Source organism: Biomphalaria glabrata, chromosome 14, assembly GCF_947242115.1.
Source record: "Biomphalaria glabrata chromosome 14, xgBioGlab47.1, whole genome shotgun sequence".
Taxonomy (NCBI): domain Eukaryota; kingdom Metazoa; phylum Mollusca; class Gastropoda; family Planorbidae; genus Biomphalaria; species Biomphalaria glabrata.
In genome coordinates this window covers 27058319-27073525 of record NC_074724.1, presented here as the reverse complement: position 1 = coordinate 27073525, position 15207 = coordinate 27058319, and the positions used below count along the sequence as shown (strand labels likewise).

Here is a 15207-nt window from a genome sequence, read left to right as displayed (position 1 = left end):
TAACGTCTGTATTATATAAGATAAGATAAGATAAACTAAAAGTCTATGGCCATATCACAAGGTCCCCAGGGCTAGTAAAGACCTTCCTTCAGGGAACTGTTACTGTAGGCTACTACCACTACCAGGAACAAGAAGATATGACTGACAGAGAAAGAGATGGGAAGATAACATAAAAGAAAGAGATTCTATGCAAGGTAAACTGACAGGAATGTGAGACTAAGGTCAACAGATCTTGTGTGGTGCCACAATACGGTACAACAGACTAAGGGCTATGTGAAGATATATCATCTATTTAGTCTAGATTTGTTGCGATCTTGTAAATTATGGCAATAGTTCTAAAGAAAGTCTTCATTTTCCTGGATCGATGCTAAAATAGATCTAGATCTATACGTCTATAGTTTAGTCGAATACAGACACGGTGGCCTGAGATAGTAGGCTGATCTATTGTCGTAGAAGGCAAGAAAACTGCAAGCGCGACTTGAAGCTCTTTTAGAGTCAACACCAACACTGGCAAAAGGTGCCGCACAAGTGGAAGAAAAAAAAAGCACTGAATATATCAACATGGAACATGGAGGACAAGCATAAAAATATAAAGGATAGGATACCAACCCTGTCATTCTTAAAAAAAAAAAAACTGTTACAAAAGCTTCTACACACAAGAAAATCCGGACAGATCTCAGTGGAAAACTACCTAGTTAGGCCTGGAAAAGGACAATTTTTTGTTTTGCGATTTCCTTTTCTCTTTAAACAGATCTATCCTAATAGCCTGGGGATCGGGCGTGGAGACGAAAGACCGAGTAGAGAGCTGAATGGAGGGATGTGTTGAAGCTGGCCAGAGCCTTCCATAGGCTGTAGTGCCACTGGGATGGATGGATGGTCGTTTTAAACCTATCATGACTAAGGTATATATAAATATAGATCTAGTAAATTTATAAGGTAGATCTATTCTAGTTTTAGCAGAGTTGTAAGGGTTAGTCGTGTGACATGTGCTTTGAGCTTTTCCTTTGATCCAAGAGATTTTGCCTCGACTTTTTACTAGTTACGGCCCTCTACAAATTGAAACTTTTTTGTTCTCTGAAGTCATCCTTCAAATACATTACAGTTCACTTCATCGATGATTTTTTTTCCCTCATGCTTGAATCGTGCAACTTTTTTTTTTCATTTGCAGATCTAGAGCTACATAAATTAAATGCGTACCGGTACTTGAGAAGAGAATCAGCACTAGAAACACGTAGAACTGGCGATAGTGATTTTAATTTCGACCTATAAGAACAGACTTCTATTTTTTTGTTGTTGTTGGTATGCCCCAGAAAATACAGTTACAAATAGATCTAAATTTAGGATCATAATGTAGAAATCTTAATTTATTGTTGGCTTATATATATTACATGTAAAAACATATTTTAAGGAACTAGATCTAGTCAGATATTACATCTCTATATTTATTGTGTCTACTTCCCATAAACAAATCAGTATTAGATTTGTACATCTAAATTTCTAGTGTCAACTTCACATAGCTTAGATCATATGATTGTTAACTCATATACACAAATAAGATATTAGAACTGTTTATGGTGTCAATTAGAATTTATTAGATGTACTGGTATATGTTTATGACTGACAAAACAGACACCAAAACTCTCTTATTCACTTAGCAATGAAATCATTGAATAAGATCTTAACTTTCCTAAGTAATTTTCAAATGTATAGTTTAAGTGAAACTTGTATTTTGTGTGCTATCTTGTATAATTCATTAACTCTTATAAATGGACTGTTATGTGTAATGCACAATTGCACAACAAATTTCCTCAAGGGATAATAAGATTATTATTATTACTATTAAGTCTTCAATTTACTAAGACTAGACAATATCAACATGAATAAATAATCAAAGCATCAAACCATTGGGTAGAATGGTGTTTTATTAGGTACTGAAGACAACAACAGAAATAAATAGCTTGAAACTACCGTAAATCTTCCCTAGAAACAAGTTGCTATGGTATGTACATCTTTAAACAAAAAGAAAAAAAAAAAAGGAATATAACAAACTAATTCCTTGAACTGTCAAGGTTATACTTCTGAGTTGATAACATGTCCTGTCTGATTGGGAGACAGGGATAGTACATTTAAAAAATAGATATAATTAAAAAAAAAAAAAAAAAAAAAAAAAGACAGCACGTGTGGATGATTTGGATGCAATCCATGGTATGCCCTGGTCAACATTATTTACACATGCAAGTGATTTTGTCTTAGTGTTTGGATTCATATGGTACAGCGCAATCAATGGACCAAAAGTTACCACAACATACATATAGTCCAAAAAAAAAAAAAAAAAAAAAAAAGATATCTGCAGTATTAAAAATCAAGGTACATACAAAATTACACTAACTTCATGGTTAAGGTTTTACAAAAATATCTGTCATCTTAGTTCAAATTTTACATGGCATCTTAGTTCTAATTTTACATATGTTCAATTTATAAAAATCTACTTTTCTTAAAGATAGGATAGAGTTCCCTGGCTTATATAGCCTTTATACCAAGCTACTGTATTTAAACTGAGCCTTACACTAGGATGAAAGATGCTTAGTGGCAAGTATTTCAACAAATCAAAATGCACAACAGCTCTTTCTGCTCAACCAAAGACATAGAAAACTAAAAAAAAACTGAATCAATGATACTATCTAACAAAAGGAGATAGGTAACACTGAGATATACCTTCTTACAATGCATACTATTGGGTAACTCTCCTTTAGCAGCTATGATAAGCATTGCTCATAACCCAATTCACAAATATAAAAAAAAATACAAAGTGGTAAATTCAATCAAATTCATTAAAGTCATATACGACCTCATGTTAGACTTTCATTTAGAATTGTATTCATAGAATCATGTTGTTCCAGAGTAAAAAAAAGACAAAAGCTAAACAACTTATTTTAGTGGAAGAAAAGTGGGTATTGCTTTATTGGCCAAGATATTAATGAAAAAAAAAAAAAGAACAATAACAATGTATATTAATGCTGCATGAAGACAAACCAAAATTTTGTACACAAAAAAAAAACAGCCTTTTCTAAATCATTGTTTGATGAAGTCCTAGACAAAAGTGTAGGTAGAATGTGAGATTCTGGTATGATCAATAGTAATAGCAACCAATAAATCTACTGATTACACCTATATAGTACAATTTACAATTTTGAAAAAAAAAGTCTTATTTTTTTATTTTATTGGTCATAAACATTAATTAAAAAAAAAAAGCATGGATCATGAGACAGTGTGAAATTATTTTGCTGTCAAAACAAAGTGTTGTTTTTTACCTAAAGCTAAATAAGTATAGTATACTGATATTACAGTCATATTTGATAAATAAAATAAACAGTGCCTGTGGGTACATAGATCTTTAAAATTGAAACAACCTTTGAAATAAAAATAAACATTAATATATATTGTAATACAAAGATAATTGTGATCAAAGTAACGTTGAAGCACTGAGAGATTATTAATTTTTTTTTAAACTTTAAAGTAGACGAGGGCTGAGTGAGGTCACGATCTGACATTAGGTCTCGACACAGTGGCCATAATCTTTTATTTATATAAAGCTTACAGAGCTAATTGAATTGTACAGATGCATGTGCCAGGCAAAGAATAAAATCAGCACATATGGCTTCAAATATATATATATATTTACATTCTTCAAAAGAAATGACAACATTAAGAGTGCATAAGTTATGATGCAAAATGATGCCAAATAAAAAATACAAAACCTGTAAATATATGACATTTGTTCAGATCTAAAAATCTGCTAATCAAAAGTAAGCACAAATCTGAACCACTTCCAGCTTTTAAATGTAAATTCAAATCAACACACACACACACACAAATAGAAAGTGTTTGGCCAACAGCATCTCAGTAAAGTCATATTCAAATACAGCAAGCATGAATAAGAAAAAATTCAGACAAAATATATAATTACTGCTCAACAACTGAAACATGTTCACATATAAGTCTCGCGTGCCCAGTTGAACTCAAAGTTGGTCACAAATAAAGTAAGTTTACAAAGAACAATAATTTGCATCATGTAAATGAACCAACAAACCTTAGTACATTATAGTTTATATACTCGAACAGCATCAACAATTGTATATAATTATGTTAGCAAGACAAAATAAGGAAACAAGCTTCTTTGTCACAAAATACAATACTAGATCTTGTAATGTCATACATTTACTTCAGGGTATAATTATAGGAAAACATTACCAGACCAACCACCATAAAGTTAGTAGACCCCGTCTCCACCCATCTGTCTATTTCTTTTTGAGTTGTTAGTCCCTAGTTGTTTCATTATCGCTCTTCAAGTCACTTTTAAGTTAAAAGTAGTTAGATTTGGTTAGTGATCTACCTGTTCCCAGCTATTCTCCTAGACAGTGTACAAAAGCCCATGGGGTATTGATTATAATGTCCACTTAAAAAAGAACTCTGGTGGATACTGTAGTCTTAGTTACTTCTTTAAAGATACCAGTATGCTGTGTTGCTTGCCTTCAAAAAATCTTGTTTAAGACTTAGCATGGACAGATGATGAAAAGCTCATGTTTGGTCTACAGCCCATAGAGTGGCCAGCACAAAGAACAACTCTGGCTTTAATTCCCCCTCTCAAAAAAATGCTAAAATAACTGGGTGAACCCAGTAATACACTCTAAATCTTTTAACTGAAAATTCAAGTCTTCCACAAGATTTGAACATGAGACATGGTTTTGGAGTCAAGTATTTTACCACTCAGCCACCACGTCTCATAATTAAGAATGAAGTTTAAAAATAAAATAAATGTAAGATAATTCACCCTAACTGGACCTAGTTAAGTTCTATTTTATTATGATAATATACCTTTATTGTAATGTATAACATATACAATGTTTTGTATTACTAAAAGAAATAAGGTGAGAAACAGTTTGCACTTCAAAGATAACTTCTGTTATTTCTGCCATAAAAGCAAGCAGAACATATTTTCCACAATCTTATGAATAGGGGCTACTAAGTATATGTATATATACACGTTAGTTCAGGATATCCACCAGAGAGAAGTTCAGTCAACCACTGACAATGGCACTCAAGGCTTCTAAGACTGCTTTGGTTCATAAATCAAATTCACATACAAATATGAAAACACATGGCCAGTCAAATACAATCAGTTTAAAAAATTGTTTACCTACTTACAGTTTGTACAATGTTATCTTTTCAAAACGTTCTTTAAAACTCAAAACAAGTGCAAGGGAAAACAGATTCATTTCTAATTTGATAATATGAGTGGACTGGCCAGCCTTTCAAAATTATAATGCAAGCTGCTTCAGACCAAAAGAAACAAAGAGCCATAACAGATTCACCCCTCTCCACTTAGTTAAGTATAGGGTGTTTATGTAAAGAATAAATGATTGGACTGAATCATAGATACAAATTTACTTTCAGCATTACAAGTATTTGTTTTTAGATAATTTATTAGTAAATAATTTAACCAAGATACAAATTATTACATTTTTTTAAAATAGCAAGTATCAGACACAACCTAAAAATCTAGCCATGAGTATTAAACATTATTCTTTTGATAGTACAAAAATATTTGAAATGTAAAATAATCACAGCATCAAGTGCTGATTAGCTCGAAAGCGAACAGGGGTAACTTTTTTTAAAAGATAGAATTGACATTTTGTTTTGGGTTAGTTTTATTTTTGTAATAAAAAAAATATTATATTTTTACAATTTAAACACTATTTTGCTATTGTATATACATATAAGCGTAGGTAAAAGTTTATTTTGTATTTGTTTTAGGCAATACTGGACTGAAAGCCAGTAAAAATAATAAACTAAATAATTTTGCCAATAACTCTTCAGTTTTACATCTATATACATTTGTGGGTATATATACACAACACACATTGGAAAAGTTTGAAACAACTCATGAAGATTTGATGTACAAATCTATGTTGCTGGTTACAAGAATATAGTTATTAAAAAAACAAAAAATTAAAACAAGGTAGTTTATGTCATGAAGAAAAAAAACAAAAAAAAAACATTCAGTTTAAATGATGTTCAGTTAGATGCAGTTATGATAAATGAGATGGTCTACCTTTGCTTGCCCATGGTTAGCAAGTTCCGTGTACCTTATTTGTAAATACAATGTAGGGCCATAAGATGGCACTGTCTGTGATGTATTTAAAAGAAATATTTAACAATGTACTGAATTCAAGTAATACAACTGCAAAACATCTTCTGTTATGTTTAAGAAACATCCATGAAAAAATGTTGTAATCAGTACTGGATGTTGTTACTATGGTTGTTGACTGGCATCGGACTAGCTGTGGTATTTGGCTGTAGCTCTAGATGGTCCGTTATCTGTTGAGGGTAGAGAGTGGTGAACTGTATGCTGCCTACATTGTGCGGATGTGGGTAGGCAGGCGGCTCATTCAGGCCTGCCCGGTTCCCAGTCAGGTCTAGGTGGTGGCTATGGGAGTAGCCCACACCCTCATGCATTCCAGCAGGACTCATGGTGCTGCGGGAGGAGGAAAGGTCCATACTGACACGCTGTTGGGCCTGCATAGTCACCTGCTGCTGGTTGAAGTTAGCCTGCTGCTGGTTGTGGTGGAAACTCTCTGCTTGGCTGATCATGCTGCGGCTACCTGGTCGCTCCAGGCTGGTCAGTATAGCATGGGGACTCTGTATTCTTTGGATGTTAAAGCCCTCCGTGCCACTCCTTTGGTTCAACTGATAGCTAGTGGCATCACGTCGAATTTCCATTTCAGTATAAGTTGGTATACTGACTGGCATCTCCATATTCCTTATGTTCTGATTGGAAAGTGTATTGGATGTGTTGAACCTGTCATTGTTATTTGTGGTTTGCATAACCGATGGATGGCCATAATTATTGTTTTGGGATGGAGTTTGTCGCCTCATTCCATCCCCTTCATGACGGGACATCCTATTAATCATCTCCTGCTCGTGCGAAGGAGGGCGCAGACTCTGAGAACCCAGTCTACCATTACCTTGATTGACTTGTGCATTCCCTCCCTGGTTGTTATTCTGCTGTGATGGCTGCTGAGGGTTGAAATTTTCATTCCCAGCTTGGTTCTGGTTGTAGTTTCTGAGCTCTTGGTGTGGACTATTTTGACCATCTTGATTGCTCTGGTTCAAGCTATTATCATTTATACTGGATTCATGGTCATACTTTTCACTGTCCTCATCTGAATGATCAGAGGATGACTCATGACCATGACCAGGTGACTGTCTAGTGCTGTCTGGGTTGGTGGAGCTGAATGCTGAGGATTTATTAGCATCTTGCAACTGCTCAGCGTTCACAGTGCCAACAGGCTTGAAACCTTTGTATATTTGCTCGTTGTTATCCAAAGCAATCAGAGCTGCATTCTTGGCATGCAGTTTCAGGTGGCGCTGCAAGCTGTACAACCTAGGGAATCCTCTACCACATATGTGACATTTAAATGGCCTCTCTGCTCCATGCACAGTACGCACATGAAGAGACAGATTAGTGTAGCGACGGAAAGCCTTGCCACACACATGGCAAGAGTGAGGTCTCTCCCCGGTGTGGATAAGCATGTGACGAGTAAGATGGTGCTGACGGGTAAAACCCATTTTACAGACTCCGCATGCATAAGGGCGCCGTGTCCAGTCGAGTAAGTGTGCTCTAGGAATGGGACCACGGGTGTGAAGTTTCACATGGCGCTGCATATGATACTTTCGAGTGAAACCTTTACCACAGATCTCACACCTGAACAAACCATCCTCCCCAACCCCTACAGGGTGTAGCTCAGCCCCCTCTAAAAACTTGGGGTTAGGTATTTTTATGTCAAAATACTTCTTCATCTCAACATCAGAAATGGCATTCATTCCACTTGTCCCAGCTGCAGAAGTGTCTGGAAGATAGGAAGAAGCAGTTGAAGATATGGATGATGCCATGTTGATGTGACCCGAAGAGTGGCTATTTAATGCCTGGAACACCAAGGAGGAATTGGGTCCTGTAAGCTGAGTGCATGTTGGCATGTCATCAATTTCTGGTTTGATTACAATATTAGAACCCATAAGCCCCAAGGAGGCATCACCATTTCGTTTTAAAGCTGATTTCCCAACATTGAATAGGAATCCGCTAAAACTGTCCTTCTTTTTTGGTGGTGTAAAATCCTCGGGGATCAGCTCAGAGACATCTATAGCATTGTTTTTGTCTTCTTGGCAGCTGGCTATAAAATTGTCATTCATCTTGGACAGCGAATGAGACTTCATGTGGTAGTTCAGATGGCAGCATTGAGAGAATGCAAGCATGCATAAATTACAAACAAAGGGCAGGGTGTTTCCATATTCTCGCCTGTGCTGTTCAAAGGAGACCTCACTATTGAATGTCCCCCCACATACGTCACAATGATGGGCATCGATGCGGCGGTGCCCAGCCCCCATATGCTTGGCCAGACCATCAGATCTTGAAAACGACATGTTGCACTTCGAGCAGGAGAAGGGCTTGACATGTGTGTGCGTCAACATGTGCCGATTTAGTGTGTACTTCTCTGCAAATCCTCGACCGCAAACGTCACATACGTTTGTCTTCTCCTTCTTCTTATGGTGGCTTTTTTTCTTGACCTTGTTAGGACTGTCCATGTTCCCAGGAACAAGATGGCCTTGTGGTGTAGACTGAGGCTGGGTGGATTTTTTCTTCACACCGGGAGGCTTCTGAGGCGGAGCAACCTGCATTGTATTTTGCTGAGGGTTGACAAAAGGCTTGCACACAGCAAGGCCAGAGCCATCAGCAAGAGCAGTGTTATTCAAAGTGTGGTTATACAAAGCTGCCCCGGGGGGTAGGGCAGCAGGATAACTATTGGCTAAATTTGAGTTTGGAAAAACTGGAACATTTGGGTTCATGACCCCTGGCCCTTTGTCATCCCCTAAGATCAGTTTTGAGTATATGTAGTCATGGAAAGATTCCCTAGCTTCATGGAAAGTACTTGAAGCCAATTCTTGAGCAAGTGATTGGGGAATACCACCAGCTCCAAGAAAGGCCTGCCCAAGATTAGCAGCCATTTTTGTTAGAGAAAAAACTTGTCTTTGTTTAATCTAACATACCCTTAGATAGACAGAGTGGCCACTGGATGGTGCTCTCTGTGAAATAAAAAAAAAGTCTTCTATTAGCACAAGAATAAATTTCTTAAATTAATTAACAAGAACAGTGAAGAAAAAAAATTTATATAGGAAAGTGTAACATTAATAGCACCATGATCTTTTACCGTATTCCCAACAAGTCTTAAAAGCTAACTATTTATATTAGTTTTTTCTTAAAAACAAAAACTGTCCAAATAGTTTATTACAGAAAATATCACTATCACTACTACATACTAGTGACAGTAAGGTGAAGTTGTTTGAGAGCACAATGTTCTGTTCCCAACTTGTACAAACCACCCTCACTATTCATGACAACTGCAAGGATGCTTAGTGGATCACAATGCGACCTCTGTCAAATGTGGAATAATACTCCCAATGAATCTGCTGTCAGAATAATAAAAATGCAAGCCTGAGGTAGGATATTCTCCATTAAGCAATAGATAAATAGCTTATTGGACAGTCTGGCATAACTAAAGTAGAATATATACATTTCCAGTACATCTGACATTTGCAACCTGTCACTGCCAAAGGGAAAAAAAAAAGGCTCTTGTCACATAACAAAGCAGCTGCCGCATTTGGTTTAGTTATAGATTGTATTTCTGCGGCGCAAGGTCATGGTTATACATAGTTAACAGGTAATGACAAGTTTATTTAAAATGATGATGGTTTTTCCATCCGGAATCACAATATTGTTTGACAATTCAGAAATTGTCTAAAGGAGAGATCTATACAAAATTATAACACCAGAAACGCATTGTCAGATCAACACAATCTCACCGTAACACCAAGACATTATTGTCATCTGGCACTCAAACATATATCATCACATCTAGCTCAAGCATATCATATCAGCTGACCAATGTGAGAATTTACCAATGGACATAGACATAACATATATTTATATTTTTAAAAAAAGTATTTATGGGCGTTCTTATCATGTTAGTTTTAGCTTCCAACACTAAAACACCAAGTAAGCTACATCTCACCAAAAAATAGTTGAAAATATAGACAAGACTAAGCCTGAAGCATGCAAACGATTGAAGTCATTAGTTAAGGTGGTCAATTGTAGTCAAATTGAATTTCCATTTGATTGGACCAATAAAAATGATCTTAGCTATATCTTATAAACACATTCAGGACAGAAGCTTGTGTAAGACTAAAGTTGAGACAAGAATGGAAAAGAGTAGTATATAAATATTGTGCTTGTGGATGGTACATTTGATTGATGTTCCAAAATAAGAATTTCAACAGTTATGTGACTCCTTAGGAGGTGGAACCAGAAAATCAGAAATGCTCCAGGTAGAGATCCCATATAAGATTTTGCAAAAAATGTTTGCGCATCCAAAAGAGCCTTTTAGTCATTAATGTTGATATTTTTTTTTTAATTCACATGTAGAGACAATGTTTTACTAATATTTTCATTAATCTGAATGTGTTGTTTTTTTTTACTATGCAGTATGAAAGAAAAGTATGAAGAAGTAACTCTTTCCCCCATTTCACTATTTTGTAAGATGACCTATTTGACAAAAATTTAGCAACTAGAGGCAAACAGCATTTTTAGGAATTATTTTTTTTTTAAATTAATAAAATAGCTAAACATCCAATCTTCACTCCACGCTTTTGTTCTTGTTCTAAATGAGACATGATGAGCTCTCCTTAAAGGAAAGTTCTAAAAAAAATAATAATAGTGTCCCAACACATACTACCACAATCATGTAATCAATGTATCCTATCACAATTGGCACTATCGGATTAAGATCACACCTACAAGTAAAAAAAAATATTTAACTCTTGAAATAAAAAACTTTTTCTTGCTGCCATTTTAATGTACAATCAGAATTGACATAATTACCGGTATTTATAGGTACTTTGATAAAAATTTCAAACTCAATATATTGTAATGAAACTGATATAGTTAGATAGAGCTCTTTAAACTGAATTTATTGATACCTAATTTATGTTTATAAGATAATTAGAACAGAAGTTATAGCAATTTTAGTGGCGAAAATTTTGCCTATATTTTTAAAAATATTTCGTGACCGAAAAAGGGAAATTTTGCAATAAAAATGCTGTAACTTATAAACTATTTGAGTTATTTGTATAAAAATTTCACAAGAAATGCATGATTATGTCCTGATATTTATTTTACTTTCAAACAACGGATAGACTTTGACGAAATTTTCTTATTAATTTTTAAAGTGAGGTTACTTGTAAAAAAGAAACGATCGACGAAGAAGTACTTTTTCACATTTCAAAGACCATAACTTTTGAACCGTAAGAGATAATTGAATACAATTTTAAACAGAGATTCTTGATTACCTGTTACTACTTATTTTACCTTTAAATTATACATAGAAGTCCAAGAATATATTTTACACTTCATGACGAGGCACCACGTGTCAAAAAAAAAAGACAGAAAAGTGCTTTTTTTCTGTTAAAAAGGCTGTAATTTTTTAATTTTCAGAGATATATGAATAAAATTTTCAGCACAAATGCATGAATTTAATTGTGTTGTTCTTTTCATTATTTTGAAACCTGAGATTGAAGTTAGCACAAAACTTTTTTTGGTTATAGCACTGTGGCGACAGTAAGTAGATGTAATAAGTCACCAGGTCGAAAATAATTTTCCAATATGAACTTTTTTGCTTGCCCTCAATGATAGTGGCAGAATCTGTTAAAGTATTAAATTACATCCCTGTCTGTTGCTGACACATTAGTGTGTATGACAATCATGTCAAACCGCAGCCATATCTTCTTGAGCTCTGCGATGCTGCCAGGTGTCAAAGTTAGTGTATCATCCAATACAACTTAACTACACCACTACTGCTCCCTGCCTCTGCATCATCAGTGTATGTTTTGTTTGTTTTACATGTTCCGGATGTTCCTTCAGAGTTGAAGATAGTTACTTCCTAGTCCAAACCTCCAGCTGGACGAGGAGGGAGCGGGTAGGGTTTGAACCCCCGGACCATCGATAAATCCAAACGACAATCCAGTGCGCAGACTGCACGACCAGGCAGCCATCCGACTTTCATGTCACCACACTCACCACCTAGTGGCACACCACTGCCAGTTATGTCCATGATGAAGTTTTCTGTGAAAATAAAAAAAATATTTATAATTGAATAATTGTCTTTAATTTGATTTTCAATTAATTATCATATATTCATATTCATAATTTAACACAATTTATTAGATTTTGATTTATTTTAGAAAAGTTATTTTAAAATATTTTCTTAGCTACTGATCTAGCATAGTATGTAATAATAATATTCTTTTAAATAGACCTAGTATTCTAAAATTAAAAAAAAAAAAAATTATGTCTTTAGAAGATGGGTCCTTGCTAATCCAATCTAATCTTAATTATATTTAATGATTTTTAGGAATCCAGTCTTTTTGGACCTAGATCTATTTAAAATCTAATTCCACTGCTAAATTTATAAATATATGTATAGATCTACTATTTAAATTAAATAGCAAAGATTTTTAAATAGGCTTAATTATAACGGAGTTATGATCTCGCAACTAGATCTAGCTTTAAAATTATTTCTTAATTAACGGCCTTGATCGCGATTGAATATCAGGCTTCTTGCGAGATAAATAAAGAAAATAACATCATAAAAGTTAAATATTATCATCAAAATAATATTTCTAAAGTTTTAAATTAATAGATGATCAAAGAATTGATCGCTGTTGATGGATTTAGAAATAAAAGGAATGTAAGAAAAATACGATACGGCCATTGTTATCATTGTTTCCATCATTTCCGGTAAAATGGTCGCGATCGCTTCGTTCTCGAAAACGATACCCCGTCCTTAGAGCTGACGACTGGCCATCAAGGCAACAACTTATTGAGATAAAACTAATGAAAATAGTTAGGTCTAATGTTAATCTACACGCAGTAATTAGTTTCAATGACGACACGCGATAAAAAATATAAAAATTTTGAAGTCAACTTACCCGCTATCTGCCGTACGAGAAATGTCCATGAAAACAATAGAACCACGCTGATGTCGATCTAAATAATTAACTGATATACTATCCATGTGAAAGGAATGGGCACAATTAATCCGATTAAGGATGATTTTGAGAACAAAACCACATTATACTAGACCACACATTGTCTCAGCCTTATATACTGCCGCAGGGAAACACTAGTTTCCGGTAACCAAAAAAAATCGACCTATTCCGGAAAATCAAAGTACCTAGTATTTACTATTCTGGCTGACAGAGCCTAACTAAATGTGTATTTTTTTTTTACATGAGATGACCATTAGATCAAGACAATCAAGTGCTATAAAATATATTACTATAATTATATATATTACAATTATAAAGTCTTAATATATTCAGTCCATTTTATTTCTAGAATTAGACCAGGACTATTTAAATTAGGATGATTATATCATTATACAGACATAAAGTTAAACTATTTATTTATATACTGACTCTGTCTGTACAAATAACAATGTATTGTAAAACTCAAACAAATGGTTGGTTACGTTGGTTAAAAGTAGATTAGATAATAAAAGCACAAAACTATAGATCTATTCTAGAATCTATATTTTATATTATCTAGAATAGATCTACTTTATATAAAGAGTCTAATATAGAATTTAGACTACATAAATGTCATAACATAACAAAGTTTTTTTTTCTATTACTTTTTAATAATATTATTAATATAAAAATATAAGATAAAATCAAAAATGTGAAAAATATAAATTATAATTGATTCTAGAATCTAGACTAGATCTAATATAGAGTAATGACTCCTTACTATTATCAGATCTAGACTCTGTTGATTAGATCTAAAATACTCTAGAATCTAAATAGACCGAAGATTATCAATCATGAAAATGGCTTTCATTCTCCACAAATGAAATCTTTTGGCTTGACATTATCGAAAATAGGTCATGAGCTAAAACGAAAATTATGTTGCTTTTGTGCTAAAATTACTAAAAATTATTATTATTTAAGTATATCTTAACTACATCAAAAGGTCTTTACTAGGAAATGTGTCATTTTACTTACTTACAAATAGAAAATATAGAAAATGTTCGTAAGAATAACAAAAAAGATCGTCTAAATTTTACCCAGCGGGTGGGAAATCAATGCAAGCAACCCGGAAGTACAGGATAGAGAAATTTATAGCAACGTATATAGCTGTCTTCGCAAAATTATGCCAGTTCTTTGTTCTTGTTAATACATGTTTAGCTTCTGTACAACTTACATTATATTTTTATAGAATTTATACAGATTGAATAGATTCAAAACAAATTATAAGTAAGAAAGGAAACTTTGCAATTAAAAATACGTAATTGAGCGTGTTCATCTGGCCCAGAAGACTAATAAATAATACATAAAACACTGAACCAAAACTTATAAATACATAAACGCAACCTAGTAGTAAATTATAAAATACACAAAGATAAAGGCACATTTCTTATTCCGAATTCTAGGACAAATTTGTAAAAGTGCCCCTTCTTCCTACATAGTGCCGTTAGAGAATGGAATGGCTTGCTTGAATAATCTAGGAAAATCAATGACTTAAGAGAGTTTAGGCCTGTTATTAACATGAACGACTAGATCCTATGGGTACGCGTAACTTTGTTCTTCTAAAGGAACATCTTTAATTTATAAGATAAGGTTTAAAACATATACTTTAAAATTCAACCAATATAATCACACTATATGGAATCATTTATCATTTATTTTAGTGTGTTTTTTTTAAATCAAACCATCAATAGTCAAGTAATAAGATAAGAAAATAAGGCAAGAGAACAAGGTGAACCAATGACTTAGTACGACATGACTGAAACACAGTTCCCCCATACGATATACACGATAGACGTAATCCAGGCCTAATCTTTATTTTTTTTAAAGGAGAATTTGTATCATAAAACAACCAAAATACAAACAAAATACTTAAAAAAACAACAACGTTAATGCAAGAAAAAGAACAGCCCATTTACAGCAATAAATCGTAATGCTGTAATATGTATTTCCTTTTTTCTATATCAAACGAAATTTATTGATTAACAACAATTAAATAATGGATAAGTTAAT

At 33.9% G+C, this 15207-nt stretch overlaps 2 protein-coding genes across 3 annotated transcripts in view; both read right to left on the bottom strand.

The window, feature by feature from the left end:
• The window catches only part of LOC106055161 (selenoprotein S-like), a 150693-nt gene that overhangs the window by 71318 nt on the left and 64168 nt on the right, over nucleotides 1–15207 (bottom strand). The gene's annotated exons all lie outside the window — the stretch shown is intronic.
• LOC106055172 (zinc finger protein 366-like) lies at nucleotides 1905–14273 on the bottom strand. Of its 2 annotated transcripts, none has more exons than XM_013211331.2 (2): nucleotides 14177–14273; nucleotides 1905–9141 (listed from the first exon to the last, which is right to left on the bottom strand). In XM_013211331.2, the coding sequence occupies exon 2, from the start codon at nucleotides 9061–9063 to the stop codon at nucleotides 6295–6297; it is 2769 nt and encodes a 922-aa protein (XP_013066785.2). In that variant the 5' UTR covers nucleotides 9064–9141; nucleotides 14177–14273; the 3' UTR covers nucleotides 1905–6294. The 2 variants fall into 2 exon arrangements, with proteins under 2 accessions (XP_013066785.2, XP_013066786.2); XM_013211332.2 differs by having other exon boundaries at nucleotides 14173–14263.

Excerpts from the sequence above, each read along its gene's own strand:
- LOC106055172 (XM_013211331.2), bottom strand. The coding sequence starts at position 9,063 with ATGGCTGCTAATCTTGGGCAGGCCTTTCTTGGAGCTGGTGGTATTCCC.